General features: G+C 39.3%; 1 protein-coding gene across 1 annotated transcript in view; it reads left to right on the top strand.

Annotated features, from left to right (window-relative positions):
- Positions 1-25,950, top strand: part of MND1 (meiotic nuclear divisions 1) — a 111,623-nt gene that overhangs the window by 52,007 nt on the left and 33,666 nt on the right. Inside the window, exons 5-6 of the mRNA XM_036764994.1 lie at positions 15,307-15,381; positions 24,794-24,908. Of these exons, the coding sequence (XP_036620889.1) occupies positions 15,307-15,381; positions 24,794-24,908 (190 nt within the window). The remainder of the gene's footprint in view (positions 1-15,306; positions 15,382-24,793; positions 24,909-25,950) is intronic.

Genomic DNA, 25,950 nt, shown 5'->3' with positions numbered 1-25,950 from the left:
CAACACGTGAAGATCAACAGAGAACACAGAGCCCATGACCAAATACTTAACCCAAATTTTACTCCAAGTCACTATATAAACATCCCATAAAAGAAAAAGAAAAAAATCAGACTTCTTCTCTGATACAGTGGGAGGGCCAAAAAATTTTACACATATTTTCCAGATCATGGGGCCGGGGGAGGGGGGAGAACACGTGCCCCTCTCTCCTATGATGTGGAAGGGGTCATTGTAAATTTACTAAAAAACACTTTGCTGAAAATAATACCTTCCCATTTTACTCCTCACTTGAGGTGAGTCAAGCACTTTTTATAATAATTATCTCGTGTCTTTCATAGAGGACTGTACGACTTTTATATATACAAAGGAGAAACATCTAGAAGGAGCCTTCAAGGTTGCATTTTATTTTATCAAGCCATGGGCTTTAGAAAATAATCAATAAACTAATCCTAGTAGCATCTTGGGGGCAGCTAGATGGTACAGTAGATAGGGTGCTAGACCTGTAATCAGTAAGACCTAGGTTCAAATCCGTCCTCAGACACTAGCTGTGTGACCCTGGGCCAGTCACTTAACCCTGTTTGCCTCAGTTTCCTTACCTATAAAATGAGCTGGAGAAGAGAGTAGCCAACTACTTCAGTATCTCTGCCAAGAAAACCTCATGTGGGGTCCCGAAGAGTCGGACACAACTGAAAAATGACTGAAGAGCCCTAGCATCTCAACACTCAAATGTCTCTGCTGTAGAAAATCATCCGCAAAGCCAACCTTTTCCTTCCTTGTGTCTCATTCCAGTACACCCTTGCTGCATACCATTTTTCACTTTACGCCAAACCCTACATTTCAGTGGCTGTTCCTAGTGGTTTGTCCTCAGCCTTCTCCCTGACCTGGGATTAAAAGACCCGGGGCTGCTTGTTTCTCTTTGTCTGGCTGTGTTCTCTGTCTCTTTCACAGGTGGTCTAGGCACCCTGCCTAAGCTGTTTGAGCTAATTAAAGGGAAGACCTTAGTCATCAAGAAAGGGAAAGCCGAAAAGACAAGCTAATGGTCATCATTAGGAGCATCAATTATCATACCATGATGTAATAAACGAATGTCCTCAGAGGCAACTGAGGTTATTTACTCCTACGCTAAATCGCTCCAGACAGTTGTGCTTTTGAATTCTTGGGTCTTTCTCTTGTTCCTCTGTTACCATCATGGCTGTCTGCCATTACACCTTACTGTCTTTGTTGTTATCTCCTCATCTGTCAAGCCTTCCCTGTTCACTCCTGCGGTTGCTGCTCACCTTTTCCTTGTACTATACTTAGACATATGTGTCTTCCCAGTAGAATGGAAACTCCTGAGGGTAAGGTCCCTTTTATCTCCGGTGCCTGTGGTAGTGACTGGCTCATAGAGGCTTAATAAATTGGTATTTAATTTTATAACTTACCTCTAGCCAAGGTTTTCATCTCGCCATCCCCTCTAATTCTGCTTTACTGTTGTCTGGAAAACCTCATGATCAAGATTTTCAGATTTGTATGAAAGGTAATGGGGGCCAGATAGTCCTTCCTATAGAATAAAGCATGTAAGCTATATGACAGCTAGTTAGGCCACTCAAAGGCCTTTCTCAATTACGTAGGGATTTAATAACATTCCAAATGGCTGAGGTCGATTTAAATTTGACCTCTACATAAGAGGAATATTAATTGCTTACATTTTTAGTAGTTTCATAAAGGAATCTTTTTTTTCTTTTAAAATTATTATTTTTTATTTTTAACATTCATTTTTTTAAAAAAATGTCAAGTTCTGAATACTCTTTCTCTCTCCAGCCCCTCCCCCATCCACTGAAAAGGCAAGCTGTATATGAGTTAGACATGTGAAGTCATGCAAAACATTTTCAGATTAGCCATGTTGCAAAAAATAAAAAATAAAAAATTTTTAAAAAGTAAAAAAAAGGATGCTTCAACCTGCACTCAGAGTTTCTTAATGAATATCATCATTAGAAGAAGAAAAACAGTTAACTCAAGGCTTTAAGTGGGAGAAAATAGTAAACATGGAAGATCTGTCATTGTGGTACAACATATGACTACATGTGATGTATGACAGCATATTGAACTTTGGGTAAGGAGGTTTAATTTTATTTTAATTTTTTTTTTGTTCAGTTGTTTCAGCCATGTTTCAACCTCTTCATAACCCCATGTGGAGTTTTCTTGGTAAAGATACTGGAGTGGGTTGCCATTTGTTTCTCCAGTTCATTTTACAGATGAGGAAGCTGAAGGGAACAAGTTTAAGTGACTTGCCCAGGGTCACATAACTAGTATGTGCCTGAGGCCCAGATTTGAACTCAGAAAGATGAGTCTTTCTGACTCCAGACTTAGCACTTTATATACTGCACCACCTAGAACCTAGGTTCTAATCCTGCCTCTTGCGCTAATTATTAGTTGTGTGACCAGAGTCAAGTCATGTGACCACCATAAACTTTAGCTTCCTCATCTGAAAAATAAAAGATAATAATCCTTTTAATACCTACCTCAAAGGGTTGTTGTAAGGCTTAAATGAGATAATGTATGTAAAGCAATTTGCAGACTTTAAAGTTGGCCATTATCATCATTACTCAACAAATGCTTACAGGATAAAAAATGTTAATATCATGGTCCACTTTGATCCGCCCCGTCCCATTCCTCCCACTTTAGCTGTGTGTGCCCACTTAGGAGGAAAGCAACGTTTAACACTTTGTATCTTCCGGAATTTTCTACAGTTTAGATTTGGTTGTGGCAGGCCTACTTTCGGATGGATCCTTGGAACTACTTTGCTGACCAGACTTCTCTCACATTATTCAAACAGCTTCCATGCCTTGTCTGTGAGGACTCCTTCCTAGACCCATTGGAAAAGTATGCTTTTCACAGGACCCACTCCATTCTCCCACGAAATTGCTATGGTTATCTCTTTTCTTACTACCTCCCAAAACACGGTCACGTTTGACCCCGTGTAATATGAATTCTTATATAAGTATTAGAAGATTTTATTCAATTTTTTCATGTTATTTATATATGATTTGAAGCCCTATCCAACAGTGTGACATAACAGGGTTGGCCTTGGAGTCAGAAAAACACGGATTCAAATCCAGCTTTAGTGACACAGTGGATAGAGTATGGGGCCTGGAGTCAGAAAGCTCTGAGTTCAAATTCAACCTGAGATGCTTACTGTGTGACCTTGGGCAAGTCACTTCATGTCTTTTATTTATTTATTTTTATTTTATTTTATTTATTTAATATATTTAGTTTTCAGCATTGATTTTCACCAGAGTTTGAATTACGAATTTTCTCCCCATTTCTACCCTTCCCCCTACTCCAAGATGGCGTGTATTCTGGTTGCCCCATTCCCCAGTCACCCCACTCCCCTCCCATCCCCCTTTCCCTTCTTCTCTTGTATGGCAAGAGATATTTCTACACCCCGTTGCCTGTGTATCTTATTTCCTAGTTGCATGCAAAAACTTTTTTTTGTTTTTGAACATCTGTTTTTAAAACTTTGAGTTCCAAATTCTCTCCCCTCTTCCCTCCCCGCCTACCCTCCCTAAGAAGGCAAGCAATTCAACATAGGCCACATGCGTGTCCTTATGTAAAACCCTTCCACAATACTCATGTTGTGAAAGATTAACTATGTTTTGCTCCTTCCTAACCTATCCCCCTTTATTGAATTTTCTCCCTTGACCCTGTCCCTTTTTGAAAGTGTTTGTTTTTGATTACCTCCTCCCCCTATCTGCCCTCCCTTCTATTGTCTCCCGTTTTTTATCTTCTTCCTCCTTCTTTCCTGTGTGGGGTAAGATACCCAATTGAGTGTGTATGTTATTCCCTCCTCAGGTCAAATCTGATGAGAGCAAGATTTACTCATTCTTCCTCACCTGCCACCTCTTCCCTTCCTACAGAACTGCTTTTTCTTGCCACTTTTATGCGAGATAATTTACCCCAATCTATCTCTCCCTTTCTCCCTCTCTCAATATATTCCTCTCTTATCCCTTAATTTGATTTTATTTTTTTAGATACCATCCCTTCATATTCAACTCACCCTGTGCCCTCTGTCTATACATATATATATATATATGTGTGTGTGTGTGTGTGTGTGTGTGTGTGTGTGTGTGTGTATATACCTACATATATACATACGTAGACATACACAAATGTATATATGTACATACACACATATATATGCATATTCCTTTCAGCTACTCTGATACTGAGGTCTCATGAATCATACACATCATCTTTCCATGTAGGAATGTAAACAAAACAGTTCAACTTTAGTAAGTCCCTTATGATTTCTCTTTCTTGTTTACCTTTTCATGCTTCTCTTGATTCTTGCATTTGAGAGTCAAATTTTCTATTCAGCTCTGGTCGTTTCACTGAGAAAGCTTGAAAGTCCTCTATTTTGTTGAAAATCCATATTTTGCCTTGGAGCATTATACTCAGTTTTGCTGGGTAGGTGATTCTTAGTTTTAATCCTAGCTCCATTGACCTCTGGAATATCATATTCCAAGCCCTTTGATCCCTTAATGTGGAAGCTGCTAGATTCTGTGTTATCCTGATTGTTTTTCCACAATACTGAAATTGTTTCTTTCTGGCTGCTTGCAGTATTTTCTCCTTGACCTGGGAGCTCTGGAATTTGGCTACAATATTCCTAGGAGTTTTCTTTTGGGGATCTTTTTCAAGAGGTGATGGGTGGTATCGATTTCTATTTTACCATGGGGTCTAGAATATCAGGGCAGTTTTCCTTGATAATTTCTTGAAAGATGATGTCTAGGCCTTTTTTTTGATCATGGCTTTCAGGTAGTCCAATGATTTTTAAATTATCTCTCCTGGTTCTATTTTCCGGGTCAGTGGTTTTTCCAATGAGATATTTCACACTGTCTTCCACTTTTTCATTCCTTTGGTTCTGTTTTATAATATCTTGATTTCTCATAAAATCACTGGCTTCCACTTGCTCCAATCTAATTTTTAAGGTAGTATTTACTTCAGTGGCCTTTTGGACCTCCTTTTCCATTTGGTTAATTCTGCCTTTCAAGGCATTCTTCTCCTCATTGGCTTTTTGGAGCTCTTTTGCCATTTGAGTTAGTCTATTTTTTAAGGTGCTGTTTTCTTCAATATTTTTTTCAGTATTTTTTGGGTCTCCTTTAGCAAGTCATTGACTTGTTTTTCATGGTTTTCTCGCATCCTTCTCATTTCTCCTCCCAATTTTTCCTCTACTTCTCTAACTTGCTTTTCCAAATCCTTTTTGAGCTCTTCCATGGCCTGAGACCAGTTCATGGTTTTCTCAGAGTCTTTTGATGTAGGCTCTTTGACTTTGTTGACTTCTTCTGGCTATATGTTTTGGTCTCCTTTGTCACCAAAGAAAGATTCCAAAGTCTGAGACCGAATCTGAGTCCGTTTTCGCTGCCTGGCCATGTTCCCAGCCAACTTACTTGACCCTTGAGTTTTCCAGCAAGGTATGACTGCTTGTAGCATAAAGAGTACTTTGTTCCAAGCTTGAGGGGATGCACCGTTGATTTCAGAGCTATTTCTACACAGCCAGCTCTGCCACACCAGCACTCCTCCTTCCCCAAGAACCGCCAACCGGGACTTGACGCAAATCTTAAGCAAGCTTTGCACTCCTGCTCTGATCCACCACTTCATTCCTCCCACCAGGTGGGCCTGGGGCTGGAAGCAACTGTAGCTGTAGTTCTGTAGCTGCACCACCCCCGCTGACCCCCGGGGCAGTGGCCAAACTGTAAACTCTTTTCACTCTGTCCCCACAGCTTTTCCCACTAACCTTCTCTCTTGTCTTTGGTGTTTGTGGGTTGAGAAGTCTGGTAACTGCCACAGCTCACTGATTCAGGGCGCTAGGGCCTGTTCCGCCCAAGTCCTGGTCTGGTTGGTCCTGCCGCTGCCCACGCTGTGCTCCGCTCCCCTTCCGCTCCCATCTCTGTGCATGATAGACCTCATCCAGTGACCATCCAGGCTGTCCTGGCCTGGATCCCTGCTTCCCTATGCTATTTTGTGGGTTCTGCAGTTCTAGAATTTGTTCAGAGCCATTTTTTATAGGTCTTTGGAGGGACCTGGCAGGGAGCTCACGGCAAGTCCCTGCTTTCCAGCCGCCATCTTGCCACTTCTTGTCTTTTGCCTCAGTTTACTTATCTGTAGTAATGGCACCTATCTTCCAGGGTTGTTGTGAGGATAAAATGAGATAAACATAATCATTGTAAATTGCTTAGCACTCGGTACATAGTAGGCAGTATGTAAATGTTAACTATTGTTATTAGCAGTATGATTATGGGCCAGTCTCTTAAACTCTCTGAGCCTCAGTTTCCTCATTTGTAAAATGTAAGGATTGGGCTCTGTGGCCCTGCTGAAGGCCCCTTCCAGTTCTAAATGTAGCATCCCATTTTCAGGTCACTCTATCAAGGTTTCGGACAATTAGAACAGTCCGAAAGAGGAGGGAGAAAAGCTTTGGGAGGGAATTGGGTTCCCTTTCACAAGAGATCTTGAGTCAAAGCCTGTTGTAATCAGGATTCCTGTCCAGATAAGGGTTGGGCCACATGGCTGCTGAGGTATGTCTCAACTACCTTCAAGTATTTGAAGGGCTTTTACCTAGGCCGGGGATTAGACTTGTTCTATTGGCTCCCCACTACAGAGCCAGGGGCAGTGGGTACAAGATGCAGAAGGACAACATAGGCACCATGTAAGGAAACTTCCTCAGATTTAGAGCTCTCCAAAAATGGCCCTGCCTGCCCTAGGAGGCGGAGAGGTTCTTCTTCCCTTGAGGTCTTTAGGCAAAGGCCAAATGACCTCTCCTTGGTTATTCGGCGAGTTTTTATTCAATGCCTGTTGTGTATAAGACACCAGGCATTCATAGATGCACTTGTATAGGAGAGTTTGTTTGTTAGTTTTAGAGGAGGCATAGACTAGATGAAAAGCAAGGCGCCTTCCAAGTCTGATATTCTGGGATGCCCTTCCCAGTTTGGAGCATCTGGTGGTAGTAGTAGTTGTGGTGGTGGTGGTGGTGGTGGATGTGGGGTGTGTGTGGGGGTGTGTGTGTGTGTGTGTGTGTGTGTTTTGTTTTCAACTAAACCGTAAGAAATTATAATACACGAACTTAGCTGGTGTCATAGCAGAATTTGTTCATTCTGGATTATAAAACAGTTTGAAAGACCAAAATCTTAGAAAAACCAAATCTTCTGAAAATAATTTCCTTCAGTTCAGAAATGTTAGACTGATTTATTTTTGTGCTTTTGCTGTTCTTTTCCCTTGTACTTCTCCCTTCTAAAATTTTTCATCGCTCTCTCCTACCTATTGTCTTTGTGATCCTTTCATGTGAGGAAAGTAGCTCAGGACCCCTGGCCTGTACAGCTTGAATCAATCATTTCTGCATCTGTAATGAGCAGGCAGTTAGTTCCTTGAGGCAGTGATTGATTTGCACTTTAAAAAACATTTGGCATTATTTTTCTCAACCCTTTTTTGTCAAATGTACCAGTAAACTTCAGTGTACTAGATTTGCAGATCTTCAGATGAAAATGCCTATCCTATGGCTAGGATTATTTGCCCCACAGAAAGATCTTGTGGGTATAACAAAATTTAAGTTGGTTTTGTGGCATTCCCCCTCCATTTAATTGTATTGTCTTGTATAGGTGTCCCTGACTTTACACAATAGAAAATTTTTGTATACGTAATAATTTAATAAGTCACATTTCATGTAGACTAGGGAAGCTTATAATTTAGAAGAAGCTTACTGTGAATTTATTTTTAAAGAAAAGAATGATCTTCAATTACTTTCCTTTCTGAAACCAGAATTTCATATTCTTGTCTTTTTTAAATGAACATAGCTTTATATTTTTGTCTAGTCCGGGATTAATCTATCCAGCAGTCTGGTTTTTGTAGTACATCCATTCTTGTATCATCCTGTGTCTCTTGGCTGGTTTCTTACTGCAAGAAAACAGGTTTTAGAAGTTAGTTAGATCATATCATCACAGGAGCTAAGAGCCATCTTAGCCATTGTCATGTGAGGCCTCGATTTGATTTAGGTCCAAAGTACTGGCCAGAACTGTGGCAGAATTACTTCCAAGAGAAGTTTAGATCCCTCTCTGTGATAGGAAAGCTAGTTACACAGGAGTTAAATATTGTGGCTTTGAGTGGTTGTGACTTTGTGATCTAAGCAGAGTACCGAGAATTATTCAGTAGTCAGTGAGACCAAATTGTTTTGGTACTTACTGGTACAGGAGGTAGTGAGTGGAAGTCTTCTGTTCCTCTTACATCATGTGGATTACCGAGTGGCCTACGTGACAGACCTTGAATGTTCCTCCTTTAAGGCCAGGTTATTTTATTCATTACTGAGCTTCCTGTTTTGGAATACATCTTTCATTTGACTTTTCTACTTCCTCAACAAACTGATTGGTACAAAACCTCTAACAGATGTCATTTAAGTAATTGAATTATGAAGCTGTTTCAGTTAATTAATGGTTCATTTTATGGCCTTTCTTTAAGGGGGGGGGGGTGCGGAGAGACGGGGAGAGAGAGAGAGAGAGGCAGGGGAGAGATGGGGGGGAGAGAGAGAGGGAGGAAGGGAGGAAGGGAGGGAGGGAGGGGGAGAGAGAGAGATAGAGAGAGAGGGAGAGAGAGGCAGACAGACAGACAGATGGGGGGGCGAAGAGAGAGAGAGAATCTAGCAAGGATTTTTTAAGCACTTACTCTGTATAAGGCACTGTGGTGGGTGCTGGGCAATAAAATGTAGAAATGAAACTGTCCCTACAGTGAAAGAGCTTATATTCAAATGGGAGGTGGTTAAGACATATGCTTAGATTAGTATATAGTGGACAATCTGAGGAGGAGGCACTAAAGACTAAGGGGACTGGTAAAGGGCACCTGAGCTGAGCCTCTGGTATAGCTAAGGACTATAAAAAGTACAAGTCAGGAAGAAGAATTTGGGTAACAGCGAACAGGCCAGTTTTTCCAAACTGGCAAGAACATAGAATCTATAAAGGGGAGAAATTCAGTAATCCTGGGAAGAAAGGCTGAAGGGAAGAGTGAAGGGATTTAAATGCCTAGCTGAGTTTGTATTTTTTCCTAGAAGTAATAGGGAACCAGGAATATTTCTCGAGTGGCATGGCCCCATTTGTGCTTTAGGATGATTATTTCTTCTGGTTATAGTGATTAGGCAATTTTAAATATAATTTAAAATTGAACCATTGTGTTAACCTATAATGTCTGTATGTGACAAATACAATATTTCTGGTTACTTCAAGTGGGTCCATGAGGATGAGCATATTAGCTTTCTTTTGGGCCATTTCTAAGGGGAAACTCATGCTTTTGCAGTAATATTAGCATTCTTTTGCTACAGTTAAGGTCTTAAACCTGTGCTCTGCTTTGAATTTGTTGTGAATCCCAAGCCTTCTAGCAGAATATGTCCCAGCTGCTCCCTCCCCCCTCCTTCTTCCTTTGAGATGATTCCTCTCATAAAGAGGTATAACTGGTTTGGTTATGCCATCAGGACATTACTGATTGGTCTTATTCATGATGGAGATTAGAATTAATGACCAGGGAAATGTTAAATGGAAACTTACAATGCTTTCTTTATATGTACATTAGGAGCAGGGACACATTGTATAGCTCCCTGCTTCTTAAGGATATTACTCCTTATTCTCAGCAAAGAACACTCAGGCTCCTTTCATCGTCCAGATATTGGTAGGTCGCAAGTGAAAAGGACAGTTTCCTGTGGTCATGGTTGAGAAAAAGTTTCTGTTCACCTAAGAGTTTAATTATTTCCTTCTTGTCGGTACCCCATGTGGACTACGGTATTTTACAGAAATAAAATAAGATGTCTGCTTTTAACCAGGTGTCTGCTTCCTAAGCTTCTAACTAGTTTATAGAAAACAATGCAACAGAGAGTTTTTCACACGAAAATTTCTTGTAATAATTTAGGTAAGTAGTATATGGAAAACCAGTCTCTGGCCCATCCTAGCTTTGGTGACCCAGAGAAAGTCACTTAGTTAGCCTGTGAAGTTTACACAGCAACATTCTAAGATTGTAAATTAGAGATGAGGAGTTTTAGGGGCATTAGTGGAGGGAGTTTCCACAATGAGAGTTCCCTTTGATGATCTAGACCTCCCAAAAGTTACAGAAAAAAAGGCCAAGTGAGATAAATAAAAGGGGAAAGAGGAGCAGTCTTGTGAAATTATCTAACTGCTTTTGGTATGGTCCAGGCTGCATACAGATGAGTGTGCTAAACTTATAGTAGGTTTAGGCTAATGATATTTAATTCATTTCCATGTGCAACTTCTTAGCAACTTAGTGAACTGAGTGAAATGTTTAGACCAGACATTCCCAAACTTATTTAGCCTACTGCCCCCTTTAAAAAAAATTTCTTAGTGCTCCCCTGGAAATCTACTTTCTTTAATTCTTGAACATTTTTTTTAAATTTGTGTCATTTCAAAAAAAAAATATCTTTTTTAAAAAGGTGCATTTTAAATTTAATAATTTATTGTAAATTTGTGGGGTTTTTTCCTGCATTGAAATTTTGATGATGCAATATTATATCATGTAACCATATAGTATTATATTGTAAACAAGTTATTACACACACATATTCCTGCCTATACATGCTGGACTTCCCAGACAATGAGTGACACACTCGCCTGCCAATACTTGCTTGTTAAAACCTATTGGCAGACTTGACCACTGATCCTTTTATAACCTCCATTTCATGTGTTTATCTGGAAAATAATGTAATCACTACGACTTTAACTCACACAACATAACATGTGCGAATGGTTTTTCAAAATTTTCTTCTCTTGTCTTCTCATCTTGTCTCTTCTCTTCTTATGCTTCTACCGCCCCCCTTATTTTGTTAAATGCCCCACCAGTTGCATCTGAGGCTACTACCACCTCCCCCTCATCATTCTAGCGGGCTGTATCACCCACTTTGGGAACCTCTGGTTTGGGCTGATCACTGTGGTGATAAAGAAAATACTTAAATAAATAAGCTAAATAGATGTGTAACAGACTGAAGAAGTTCGGTACCCAATATAACCAATTCCAAGTACTGAGCGTATAAATGTGAAATGTCCTTTACCGTATAGTTTTTTTTTCCAAGCAATGAGGATTTCCTTCCGTGCTCATTCTGTGTACTGGTGAAGTGGCCACACACTCATAGTCTCCAGGATTGCTGAAGTATAGGAAACTAACTTCCAAGCAGAGTTGAATTGCGCTCTTATCTCAGTATCTGAGGTGCTGGTGTTTATTGAATTGCTGTTGTTTCATTTTCAGTCATATCTGACCATTTGGGGTTTCTTGGCAAAAATACTGGAGTGGTTTTCCACTTCCTTCTCCAGCTCATTTTACAGATGAGGAAATTGAGGCAAACAGGGTTAAGTGACTTGCCCAGGGTCATACAGCTAGGAAGTATCTGAGGCCAGATTTGAACTTAGGAAGATGAGTTTTCCTGACTCCAGGCCCAGCACTCTATCCATTGTGCCACCTAGCTGCCTGTTTATTGAATACTAGGGTTTTGAATATATTTGCTTCTTTATGTTGTATAATCTATTCCACTGATCAGTTTAATCAATACCAAATTATTTTAATAATTATTGCTTTGTAGTATAGCTTAAGATTTGCCATTAGTAGGCTCCCTTCCTTCCCATTTCTTTTTATTACTTCTCTTGAGATTCTTGACCTTTTTTCCTCCATATGAATTTCTTTTCTATTTCTGTGAAGTAATCCATTGATAGTTTGATTGGTATGACATTGAATAAGTAAATACAATTTAGGTAGCACTACCATTATTATTATATTGGCTCATCCTACCTGTGAACACTTAATATTTTCCCAATTATTTAGGTCTATCTTTATTTTAATAGACAGTTGTTTATATAGGTAGGTAGGTGGTACAGTTGATAGAAAACCAGGCCTGAAAAAGTCAGGAAGACCTGAGTTCAGATGTAGCCTTAGATGCTTACTAGCTCTGTGGCCCTGGGCAAGTCATTTAACCTCTGTTTGCTTCAACTTTCTCATCTGGAAAATGAGGATACTAATAGCACCCGCCTCCCAGGGTTGTGAGGACCAAACGAGATAATAGTAATAATTGTGAATTGCTTAGCACCGGGCCTGGTACATAGTAAGTGCAACATAAATGTTAGCTATTTTTACTGTTGTTATTATATTTAAATAGCACTTGTATGCATTTCAGATGATGTGTTTTATATATTCCATAGTAATTTTAAATGAAATATCTCTTCCTGCTGGGTTTTGTTGGTATTCTATAGAGGTGCAAATGGTTTTTGTGGAGCACGATGGAGTACTGTTGTGGTGTAAGGAAGTAGATGATTTCAGAAAGATGAGAAGACTTACATGAACTGATGCAAAGTGAAGTGAGCAAAATCAGAAGAACAATAGACTTTGACATCAATAATATTTTAAAAAATGAACTATTTTAAAGAATGTTGTGATTTGATAAAAGGATGGAATAAATAGAACCAGGAGAACAGTTTACATGATAAAACATGACAAATAAAGAATTTAGCAAGCTCTGAGAACTACGATCGGTACAATGACCATTCATGAGCCATCAAAGATAAAACATAAGCTCTGTTATAGAAAGTTGAGAGATGTGATGCTGTCCACTGTAGAAAGGTAGAACAAGATATAGATAAGTACACAGATAGATGGTAGATATGTATATGTACTCTGTAGATAGGCAGCTAGATAGATAATGTACACAGATACATGCATGCACCTGTCTACCTCCTACCTACCCACGTAGCATGCAGCCATCGAAGGAGTTGGCTTTGTTTGACTCTGCATATTTGTTCCCAGAAATTGCTTTTTCTTTTGCTGAGGGGATAAGAGAAGGAAGGAGAGAAAATGGATTTTTAAAAAAAATGTCCTTAAGCTAGAGAAGTAGGGGGCAGAGGAGTCTCCTATATGTGTAAAACATCGCATGCACTTTCAGGTAAGGTTACTGTATTAGCTTTACTTAATAGTTTTATTTTGTTTCAAGAGACCTCAAGAAGTGGGAGCAACCTGTTAATGTAATAGCAAAACAAAATACGTTAAAAATTTAAAAATAAAACAACTTGAAACTGTCAAAGACACCAGAATTCAAATGAGCACAATAGCCAGTATTGATCCCAGAGGATATTAATAGGGTCATTGCATGATCATAGATTTAGGGCTGAAAATGACAGTAGTCAATATCTAATCCAACACTCTCATCATATAAATGAGGAAACTGAGGCACAGGGGCATTAACTGTCTTACCCAAAGTTTTGAAGGCGATGTAAGTAGCAGAGCGAGAATCTGAGCCCAGATCCTCTGACTCCATATCTGCCATGCTTTACCTTGTAGCATGCTGCCTGTCCAACAGATGCTAGAAGTTACTTCTCTCCTCTCGGTACAGAGATGGCTTACACATGCCATCCTACAGGACTGACACATCATGTTTGTTTTATTTAATCATTTCTCAGTTTTACAGGAGAAGGCTCCAAGGTGCGGGGAAAGGTATTGGTCATGGCAGCAATGGATGCAAAAACAACAAAAAAGCAATCAATCAAATATTTTAAAAAAATAGATAAAATGAAATTGTTGGACAAGATAAGTTCCCTTCCAGCTCTAGATTCTTGATCCACTTCTCTTAGCTCTCTTCCTGTTAGCTTACTTGCTGCAAGATCTGATAACTCTTAGAAACACATACATTTTTGCTTCATTTGCCTGTGTGCCTTTGTGTTCTTGTATCTATAGGCCAGCATAGTAATGGAACTAAGAGGAAAGAAAAGAGCCTGGGGCTACCAGTACACACTGTCATTAATAATAATAATAATAATAATAAAATATCATAATTTAAGATTTGTAAATCACCACGTATGTTTTCTTAACTGATCCTCACAACAATTCCGTGAAGTAGATGCTATTATTATCCTTATTTTACGGATGAGTAAACTGAGGCAGACAGCTAAAGTGACTTGTCATACTGCTAGTTCATGTCTGAGGTAGGATTGAAACTCAGGTCTTCCTGACTGTAGGTTCATCACTCTATCCACTTACTTTGTGAATGCTTGTTTGATGTCAGTGACCTGGTTCTAAGTATCAGCTAACTATCATGAATGAAGGATGTAGAGTTCTTCTTTATCTAAATCAATTCAAGGTGTTTTTTTTTAAGAAGGCGTTCCATAGCCCTGTCTGACCTAAGAAAGGATGGCAACTATATTAGCAATATTGGTATTCAGTCAGGCATATCATTTTATTAACTTTATAAATAGTTGAGATAGAAGGTCCAACTTCATTATTATGTTATGGCTCAAGTGGCTAATTGTCCCTAAACTCACTGAAAGTAAATTGAAGAAAGTAAATTTAGTCTTTCAGAACCAGAGGAAAAAAGACATGAATTGAAGTTGTATAAAAATTTCTTCCCCCCAAATCATCACAGTTTGTATAAACATCGAATTGTAATAATAGAACATCTCAGGTTACTTGAAGAAATCTGCCAAATGAAGATTCATGGGAAAGACTGAAAGTGGTAGGAGAAGAATATATTTTAAAACATTTGTTTTTTGTTCTTCTCCACTAAAATCTTCCTTTATTATCTCCTTGTGGCAGAGAAGTAACCCTGGGATCATGAAAGCTTAAGAAATGAAATACATGTTCTAGCAAGGCACAGAATCATAAATTTAGAACTCTAAGAAACATTAGATACCATCTAGTCTTACTGAGTCATTTTACAGAGGAGGACACTGAGGCTCAGAAAAGTGAATGGATTGCCTAAGATTACACAGCTAGTAGTTGGCTGTTGGTAGGCTGTGTCTTTCCATGGACCATCATAGCTAAGCATTGAACAGCTTATCATAAGACTATCCACAAGGTGATAGTCATCTAGTCCAATATCTCATTTTACTGATGAGGAAACCATGGTCCATAGAGTGGTGAAGTGATTCCCCCAAGGTCATACAGATAGGAAGCAGCAAAGGAGATTCAAACCCAGCTTCTCTGATGCCTCTTCTAGCTCTCCTTGCATGGTGCCCCCGTGAATTTTGCAACTACAGAACCTTTTGGATACCATCAATCTACTGAGACACAGAGGGGAGATTGAGATCTGGATTGGTGGAAGGAATAGCCACGTTGACAAGAATCATAGAGCCTTGAAGTGTATATATTCAGGAAGCCTCAAGGAGCCATGCTTCCTCACCTTTGCTTAATGATAGGAGGGCCCATTGCCATCTTTGATTTTACTGGGCCCTGGATGCAGCAAAATCCTTGTAAGCTGATGCTACGTGGTTCCATTGGTAAGCTACCCTTGTTTATGTTTTGTTTTGTTTCCTCTTCTAGTTTTCAGAGGGGAATCAGAAGAAAGAGAATCTACAACAAAGCATCAAGAGAGCCAAAATTGGCCGGGAAGATACGGTAAGCTCTCCCATCTTTAGTTTCTTTGACAATAATGCCCCAGAGGATCTTGGAGCAAGAAATGTATATCACACCCGGCAGGCTTCTGTGATCATGAAGCTGGGTTTTGGCTTCGTCTAATTCTCTTTGATGTGGTTTTCTATTAATCCTCCATTTCTGAATGCCCTCTATACACCATCCTTTGTGTGCTCATGAGAAATTTAAATAACTTAAAGGGTCCTTGCAGAAAAAATAAATGTTCATTTTCTTTGATCCAGCATTATGGATAAAAGAAATCATCAGTTTTGCTACATTTCTTAATCCAAGAAAACAGTGAAGAGCAGATTAAAAGAACATTCTACCTGGATGATAGCAATAAAAGGTTCTAGTGGCCTATGGTTTAGCAGTAATGTTTGAACTTCCCTTTTAATGACAAAAAAGGACCCTGATACTTTCAGCAAATGAGAAAGAAACAGTAACAGTACTACACAATTGTAGTGTTTTATACTTTCCAAAGTATTTTCTTTCATTCTTATTTGAGCAGACTATGCAAGTTATGGATAGAAATAGAAGGACAGCAGCAGCTTCTTTTCTTAAAAGAAGCTTATTAGTGCATTTTATTTTCATTACCTAGTCATCTCCTCAACTCTGCCCCATCCTACACAGAGCCCTTCCTTTTAACAAAGAAAAAAAATTAAGCAAAGCTAGGGAACATCATGATAGTGTATATCCAGCATTCCATATACCTAGACCCACTTCTCTACTGGGAGGAGGAAGATAGATGTGTTTCATTATGAATTCTCTAAAACTGAACTTGTTCGTTATAGTTCATGAAAGTTGATCACAAAATATAGAGTAGATTTTGATCACATGAAATTGGAAACCTTTTGCATAAACAAAATCAATGCAACTAGGGTAAGAAAGGAAGCTGTCAATTTGGGGGGTAAAATATTTGTATAAGATATGTCTAATTAGGACCAAATATCCAAGATATGTAAGAAACTAACACAAATACATAAAACCAAGAGCCGTTTCCCAGTGGATAAGGATATGAACAAATGACTCTCAAACTAATTTATAAACTATACCTGAATATGTGAAAGATTGCTCAAATCATTATTAGAGAAATACACATCAGAATGACTCTGAGGTACCACTGCATGCTTAGTAAATTAGCAAAAGTGACAAAAGATGGAATTAGTCCAGGGGTGGAGAACCTGCCGCCTCAAAGCCACATGTGGCCCTCTAGGCCCTCAAGTGCAGCCCTTTGACTGAATCCAAACTTCATGGAACAAATCCCCTCAATAAAAGGATTTGTTCTGTAAAACTTGGACTTAGTCAAAAGGCTGCACCCAAGGACCTAGAAGGCCTCAAAGCCACAGGTTTCCTACTCCTGAACTACTCATTCTTGAAAGGACTGTGGAAAAGAAGGCATATGTTATTAGTGGAGCTGTGAATTGGTCCAATCATTCCAGAAAGTGATTTGGAATTGTGAAGGGGACTAAAACATCCATACCCTTCTGATGCAGTAATCTCACTGCTAGGCATAGACCCCTAAAGAGGACAAAGATAGAAAAGAAAGATATTTATTCTAAAATATTTATGGCAGCACTTTTTGTTGTAGCAAAGAACTGGAAACAAAGTAGAAACCCATCAGTTGGGGAAAGGCTAAACAAATTGTGGTATATGAATGGGAAAGAAGGAAGGCAGGGAGAAAGGAAGGGAAGGGAGGAAAAAAGAGAAGGAAGGAAGGAAAGAAAGAAAAGAGTGAGGAAGAAAGAAGGGGAGGGAGGGAGGATGGAAGGAAGGAAAGAAAGTTATTATTTATTTCCTGTGTGCCAGGCACTGGGCTATTTGCTGGGGATACAAATACAACTCAAAAGAAATGCAGTCTCTACTGTCAAAGAACTTACATTCTAGTAGGTGAGGATAACATACAACAAGGAGCTGAAAACATGCCTCGCAATGAAGATATGATTTTGAAGTCCAGAAAGTCAGAAACAGAGTCAGGAGGGGAACGAAGGAAGAAGGCTGGCCTGCGTCCCTTCATAATCCAAGATGAACATACTTGGAGTTCTAGGGAGAAGAGGGGCAGACCTTGTGGAGGAAGCAATGTTAGTAGGATGTTCCAGGGCAGGGAATAATGGAATATTATTATGCTGAAAGAAATAATGAAGATAATAAATAAGAAGTATGAATTGATGCAGAGCTAAATAAGTAGAACCCAGAATATATATAATGACTCTAGCAGTATAAATTGAAAGAACAATATCAATGACAACAAAACTTGTAATTTAATGACCAAACTCGAAGGCAGGAAGAGAAAATGCACCCTCCCCTCCCTTCTTTTACAGAAGTAGGAAGCCCTAGGTGTGAATTGTCACATATACCATTGGACTCAATTGATCAGTTAACTAATTCTGCTGACCTGGGTTTGTTCCTTTCTCTCTTCCATTCTTTGTTCCATGAGATGTCTATGTGGGGAGTAAGGGCTATATCTGGAAATGAAGGTGATGCCAAAACAAAAAAATGTCAAACACTAAAAAAAAAAAAACAACAGTTTATTAGAATTCAGTTACTTTTGGAGTGTTATATTATTGTAGTCATTGTGCATGTTCTTTGGTTCTGCTTTCTTCATTCTGAATCAGATCATAAAAACCTTGCCACATTTTTCTGGATTCCTCTTATTGATCTTTTCTTCAGATAACAATAGCATTTCAGTGTCAGAAACTTCTCAAGGGACGACATTTTCTGAAGAGCTGCTGCAAATGACCCAGAATTATTTTGTTGTTTCTTCCTGTAGGCAAGCCACAGTGGTCACTTTTTGACTCTGCTTCCCCTTCAACCTTGGCAATTCCGAGTAGAAACACCTTCAAGCTAACGGGAAGCACTAGTACTAAGGTTGGCAGCCTGGCTGCTGAATGTTAGCTATTGCTTTGGGGTGCTTCCTAAACAGGAAACAGTTGTAACCAGGTGAGAAAAGGAGTGGGTGTTGTTTTTAGCTAGGAATAGAAAGTAGTTGTGCAAGTTTCTCTCTGGGACAAAGACTTTCTTTGACTTCCTTGTCTTAGGTTTTTTGAGGGACCTTTTACCAGCCTGTCTGCTCCTCTTGCTGCTCATTCCACCATCACCAAAGAGTCTTTCTCATCTTTTCCCTTCTCCTTAATTTTCACTCTACTACTTACAGAGTGGAAGTGGAGGGGACATCATACTATGGCATTCAGTTACACTTAAATAGATGGAAAAGCCCTTGGTATAAACACATAGGACATTCTCTGATGACACTCAAAAATCTTGACATTCTCTTTTTAAAAATTATTATATATTTATTTAATATTTTTAGTTTACAGCATTGATTTCTGCAAGAGTTTCAATTACAAATTTTCTCCCCATTTCTACCCTCTCCCCCACTCCAAGATAGCATATATTCTGATTGCCCCGTTCCCCAGTCAGCCCTCCCTTCTGTCACCCTACTCCCCCCATCCCCTTTTCCCTTACTTTCTTGTAGGGCAAGATAGATTTCTATGCCCCATTGCCTGTATATCTTATTTCCCAGTTGCATGCAAAAACAACTTTTTTTTTTTTGAACATCTACTTTTAAAACTTTGGGTTCCAAATTCTCTCCCCTCTTCCCTCCCTACCCACCCTCCCTAAGAAGGCAAGCAATTCAACATAGGCCACATGTGTATCATTATGCAAAACCCTTCCACAATACTCATGGTGTGAAAGACTATTTTTTGCTCCTTCCGATCCTATCCCCCTTTATCCAGTTTTCTCCCTTGACCCTGTCCCTTTTCAGAAGTGTTTGCTTTTGATTACCTCCTCCCCCTATCTGTCCTCCCTTCTATTGTCCCCCCTTTTTTATCTCCTTCCTCCTTCTTTCCTATGGGGTAAGATACCCAATTGAGTGGGTATGTTATTCCCTCCTCAGGTCAAATCCAATGAGAGCAAGATTCTCTCATTCCCTCTCACCTGCCCCCTCTTCCCTTCCAACAGAACTGCTTTATGTATGTATGTATATATGTATGTATGTGTGCATATATACATATATACACACATACATATATATATACACACATATATATACACACACACAGATATATATATATTCCCTTCAGCTACCCTAATACTGAGGTGTCATGAATCATACATATCATCTTTCCATGTAGGAATGTAAACAAAACAGTTCAACTTTAGTAAGTCCCTTATGATTTCTCTTTCTTGTTTACCTTTTCATGCTTCTCTTGATTCTTGCATTTGGGAGTCAAATTTTCTATTCAGCTCTGGTCTTTTCACTGAGAAAGCTTGAAAGTCCTCTGTTTTATTGAAAATCCATATTTTGCCTTGGAGCATGATACTCAGTTTTGCTGGGTAGGTGATTCTTAGTTTTAATCCTAGCTCCATTGGCCTCCAGAATATCATATTCCAAACCCTTTGATCCCTTAATGTAGAAGCTGCTAGATCTTGTGTTATCCTGATTGTGTTTCCACAATACTCAAATTGTTTCTTTCTGGCTGCTTTCAGTATTTTCTCCTTGACCTGGGAGCTCTGGAATTTGGCTACAATATTCCTAGGAGTTTTCTTTTTGGGATCTTTTTGAGGAGGCAATCTGTGGATTCTTTCAATTTCTATTTTACTATGGGGTCTAGAATATCAGGGCAGTTTTCCTTGATAGTTTCTTGAAAGATGATATCTTGGCTCTATTTTTTCATCATGGCTTTCAGGTAGTCCAATAATTTTTAAATTATCTCTCCCGGATCTATTTTCCAGGTCAGTGGTTTTTCCAGTGAGATATTTCACATTGTCTTCCACTTTTTCATTCCTTTGGTTCTGTTTTATAATATCTTGATTTCTCATAAAATCACTGGCTTCCACTTGCTCCAATCTAATTCTTAAGGTAGTATTTTCTTCAGTGGTCTTTTGAACCTCCTTTTCCATTTGGCTAATTCTGCCTTTCAAGGCTTTCTTCCCCTCATTGGCTTTTTGGAGCTCTTTTGACATTTGAGCTAGTCTATTTTTAAGGTGTTATTTTCTTCAGTATTTTTTTGGGTCTCTTTTAGCAAGTCGTTGACTTGTTTTTCATGGTTTTCTCCCATCACTCTCATTTCTCTTCCCAATTTTTCTTCTACTTGTCTAACTTGCTTTTCCAAATCCTTTTTGAGCTCTTCCATGGCCTGAAACCAGTTCATGTTTTCCTTAGAGGCTTTTGATGTAGGCTCTTTGACTTTGTTGACTTCTTCTGGCTGTATGTTTTGGTCTTCTTTGTCACCAAAGAAAGATTCCAAAGTTTGAGTCTGAATCTGAGTCCATTTTCGCTGCCTGTTCATGTTCCCAGCCAACTACTTGACCATTGAGCTTTTTGTTGGGGTATGACTACTTGTAGAGTATAAAGTACTTCATCCCAAGCTCGAGGGGCTGCGCTGTTGTTTTCAGAGCTATTTCTACACAGCAAGCTCTGCCACAGCAGCGCTTCTCCTCCCCCAAGAACCGCCAACCTGGACCACAACTCAGATCTAAGCAGGCTTTGCACTCCTGCTCTGATCCACCACTTAATTCCTCCCACCAGGTGGGCCTGGGGCTGGAAGCAACTGCAATTGTAGCTCAGGAAGCAACCTCAGAGCTGCACCCCCTCTGCTGCCCCCAGGGCAGTGGCCTACCATGAATTCCTTTCACTCTGTCCCTGCAGGTTTTTCCCACTAACCTTTTCTGTTGTCTTTGGTGTTTGTGGGTTGAGAAGTCTGGTAACTGCCACAGTTCACTGATTCAGGGCACTGGGGCCTGTTCCACCCAACTCCTGGTCTGGTTGGTCTGGGCACAGCCCACACTGGGCTCTGCTCCACTTGGCTCCCAGCACAGTGCAATAGACCTTACCCAGCAACCATCCAGGCTCTTCTGGGCTGGAGCCCTGCCTCCCTCTGCTGTTTCATGGGTTCTGCAGTTCTAGAATTTGTTCGGGGCCATTTTTTATAGGTGTTTGGAGGGTCCTGGGGGGAGAGTTTTAGGCAAGTTCCTGCTTTCCAGCAGCCATCTTGGCTCTGCCCCCCAAGTCTTGACATTCTTTTCACTAGAACCTGGAACTGTGGTAAGAAACAGGCTGAGACCAAAACCTTAGACAAGTCTCATTAGGCAAATTGGGTTTTACAACTTTTTGTCACAGATTTGTGATCCAATATAGTGCCTGGCATATTGTAGGTACTTAATAAATGCTTGTGGACTTGACAGGTGAGTTCTAAATTTTTTTTATTCATGCTTTCTTAAAAATTTTAATTATCTTTATTATTTAATCATCTTTAATTCATCTTTCTAATGCCAGTCAGACAGCATACTGTGCTGCTCTTAATGCACTGAGGTCACTTTTGGTCACTGCGTTGATCAGAGTTCCTAAGTCTTCCTTTGTTCTTTTCCTGTACATTATTGTTTAAATTGTTATCCTGGTTCTGCTTATTTTGATTTTCATCAGTTCATACAAGTCCTTTTGAGTTTCTTAGAATTCTTCATATATTTAGTTATCTATATGCCATAGTTTCTTCAGCCCTCAATTGATGGGCACTCACCTTGTTTCCAGTTCTATGCTACTATACATAATTTTGTATATGTGCAACCTTTCTTACTCTGACCAGCTTGGAATATATGCCTTAGTAGCTGTACCATAAAGTCTTCCAGTGTTTGGCAATTTCATGTCTTCTAGCCTGCTACTGTAGTCTTATGGTCATGAACAGAGCATTTCTTCCTCCTACTTTGATCTTAGAGGGTCTAGAGATAGAAGTGCATTTAGGGTGGTTTGGGAAAGGGATGTGGGTCCCTAGTCTAGCTCTTACCTAATTCATCCTCCGTATCCTTGTCTAAATGTTCCCTTAATACACTTCTCTGGGATGGTTGCTCCTCTACATATATACTTTCTGTGGCTCTCCATTATCTGCCAAATAAAGTATCAACTGGTGATCCTGGAATTCAAGGTTGTCAAGAATCTGGTTCCAATCTATGCTTCCAACCTTATTTCATGTGTTTGATATACTCAGCACTCCAGCCAGATTGTTTACCTCTCTGCCCTTCCTCACCCTCACCCCACTTGATCTGTCCTGCTCCTCTTCCCTCTGCACATACCATTCTCCCTGTCTGGAATGTACTGACCTGCTCCTCCCTGCCTTCCTTCAAGGTTTACCTCAGGTACCACCTCCTTCGTGAAGTCTTCTGACTTTTCCTGTTCCAAACTGAAAGCGAGTCTGCGTTTCATATAGCGGATAAAGCGTTAGACTTTGAGTCAGAAACACCTGAGTTTGAACATGGCGGCAGTGACCAACCCCGCCGTGCCCCGTGACTTGCTGTGCTCAACCTCACTTTCCTCATTTGTAAAATAAGAACAACAGCTAGCTTCTACCTCACAGGGTTGCTGTGAGAATCAAAGGATATATTTCATGCACGGTGCCTCCTAAACCTTAAGGCTCCATGTAAGTGTTAGCTGTCATTAATCCTCATGTTTCTCACGCCTGGACCTTTGCTTTGTACTTAGCATAACTGTGCACCTGTCTTTCCCCTGATTAGATCATAAGCTTCTCAAAGAGAGCAAGCGCTGTTTATTTTTGTACCCCTAGCATAATGACTCTCACACAATAGAAACATATAATAAAGGTTTGTTGAATTGCATACTTGAAACTTTCTACCTGTTAAGAAAAACTGAGACTAGAACGTTCAGTTGCTGTTCATTGGATCACATTTCCATTTAAAACTTAGATTTGACCTTCTATGAAAGAAAGGTGGTGCAGTGAGTTAAGATTAACTCTGCCCTTGTCTTCCCCTTCCTCAGTCTGCACCTCACTACCTTAAATGTGTGTAACTTTAGAGCTTTTAACAGTCAGCACATAATACATACTTGTCATATTGAATTAAGTGAGAAATAGAGGAGAGTTGGAAGGATGGAAAGTATAGTGCTAAGAAGTGAAATTTTGAAATCTGGGATCTGAAGAGATGTTTCAGTGAGTTCCACGGATCTGGAATTAGTCCTGACTACCACTTACAATTGAGTATCTGCCAACTTTAACTTCTTGGAAAAGAATATTCTTTGAATCAGTCATCCATGACTTAAAAAGCTGTTCTTCCAATGCCAGAGGTGGTAGTGAAGAATGTAGGAAGATTAGGATAGTGATGATAAAAATAAATAAAATATCTTTATTTGAATTGAATGAATTGTGTTAAGGACACAGTTATGGTCTACACAAGTTTTTTGTACAAGTCAAATTTTGAGGGAATCATGAAGCCAATATTTGGACTAACGTTGTTTTAAAGAGAAATTTAGAAAGGTATTCCCTCTGCAAAACCACATTCACACACACACACACACACATACACACACACACACACACACACACACACACACACACAGAGTTGCTCTGAGAAAAATTTATGTTAGGACGTGAAAACAGGATGAGAAAGCACTGATGACTTGTAGTCTGCATTATTGGAGAGACAGTAGTAGATCTATTTGAATACTGGAGTATTTTTAAAAATATATAACTTGGCCATTCATAGGCAGTTTTCCTAGCACAGTGCTTGGCACATAAAAGGTGCTTAATAAATATTTATTGATTGATCTATAGTTTGAGCAGTAGCCGCACTGTCTACTCATGAATGCTCATTTCATCATATCCTTATTTCCTACATCTATGAAAGAAATTTGAGGTTTTCAGCAGAGAGATATAAAGAATTGTGACTGCTTTATTTATACTTAACTGGTGCTTTGTGGATAAGAACACTAAAAGACATTGAGGATGTGAATGGCTGAAAAAAGAGAAAGGATGTTTGGTCAGTCTTGTAGCAAGAATGATATTTGCATTCAAGTACCTCCAAGATTCTCAAGGACCAAGGTCAAGTCCCCCTCCACATTAGATAGCTCCTCTGAGAATAATTTATGTAAAAACATGGACAAAAGTCTTTGGAGATGAGAAGACATTGGGGGGTTCTAAACTGCATCAGAAAGAGGGAAAGCTCAAACTGTTAAAAATCAAGGATTTTTCAGAGCAAAAGGGAATTGTTAAGGAGATAAATTAGTCTCCAGCTTCACCTCCTTGTCGTGGTATGAGAAAGTCAGTCTATAATCATTAACTAAGCCCATTAGGTGTTGGGCAGTGCGAAGAAATAAAATAAGGGGCAGCATGATGTAGAGAGTAGAGGGCTAGAGGTAGAGTCAGGAAGGTCTGGATTGAAATAATACTTAAGACACTTGCCAGCTGTGAACCCCCGGGGGAAAAAAAATTTAACCACTCTGGGCCTCAGTTTCTTCATTTATAAAATGAAGGGAATGGATTAGATCTCTGAGGTCCTTTTCAGCTTTACATCTTTGATGAAATCCTATGGAAATGCATATTCAGTTTGAGCTTTTCCTTAAACGAGATTTTCTTTGTGATGATTGTGGCCCATGCCATTATTTTGAACACAGGAAGAACGTGCCTCACTTTTGAAGGAGATTGCTTCCCTCCAGCAGCAGAAGGAGCAGCTAAAGGCTGAATTAGAAAAATACAAAGAATGTGATCCTGAAGTTGTAGAAGAAATACGTAAGTTTGCTTTCTGGCTTGAGTGTGCTTAATGTTTATAGTGAATAGAACCTTAAACCCTGAAGCCTTTTGTAAGTAAATCAGTGAAAGAATTGTGCTCTATTTACTCTAATAGTTTCTGTCTCTTTTTGCTGATATTTTAAATGTTAAGCCAGAGTGAATCGTGGTCCTACCCATGTAGCAAATGCTTAGTAAATTTTATTGACAACTTCAGCAACGTTGCAGGTTACAAAATAAATCCACATAAATCATCAGCATTTCTATATATTACCAGCAAAGTCCAGTAGCAAGAGATAGAAAGAGAAATTCCATTTAAAATAACTGTAGACAATATAAAATACTTGGGTGTCTACCTGCCAAGACAAACTCAATAACTATATTGACACAACTATAAAACACTCTTCACACAAATAAAGTCAGATCTAAACAATTGGAAAAATATTAACTGCACATGGGTAGGCCCAGTTAATATAATAAAAATGACACTTCTATCTAAACTAATCTGTTTATTCAGTGCCATACCAGTCAGACTGTCAAAAATTATTTTATAGAATTTGAAAAAATAATAACAAAACTCTGGAAGAACAAAAGCTCAAGGCTACAAAGGGATCAGTGAAAAAAATGCAAAAGAAGGTGGTCTAGACGTATCAGATCTCAATCGCTGTATTGTAAAGCAGTAATTATCAAAATAATCTGGTACTGGCAATGAAATAGAGTAGTGGATCAGTGGAATAGATTTGGTACAAATTACATTGTACTAAATGACCATAGTAATCTAGTATATGTTAACCCAAAGATCTAAGCTTTTGGAACAAAAACTGATGGAAAAATTGGGAAACAGCATGGCAGAAACTAGGTATAGACAAACATCTCACACTGTATACCAAGATAAGGTCAAAATGGGTACATGATTTATACATAAAGGGTGATACCATAAGCAAATTAAGAGAGGATGGAATCGTTTATCTGTCAGATTTGTGGATAAGGGAAGAATTGAGGACCAAAGAAAATATAGAGAGCGTTACAAAATATAAAATGGATT

The sequence above is a fragment of the Trichosurus vulpecula genome, chromosome 6, assembly GCF_011100635.1.
Source record: "Trichosurus vulpecula isolate mTriVul1 chromosome 6, mTriVul1.pri, whole genome shotgun sequence".
NCBI classification, from domain to species: Eukaryota; Metazoa; Chordata; class Mammalia; order Diprotodontia; family Phalangeridae; genus Trichosurus; species Trichosurus vulpecula.
The sequence above is the reverse complement of the archived record's forward strand: the minus strand, read 5'-3'. Positions and strand labels throughout refer to the sequence as shown.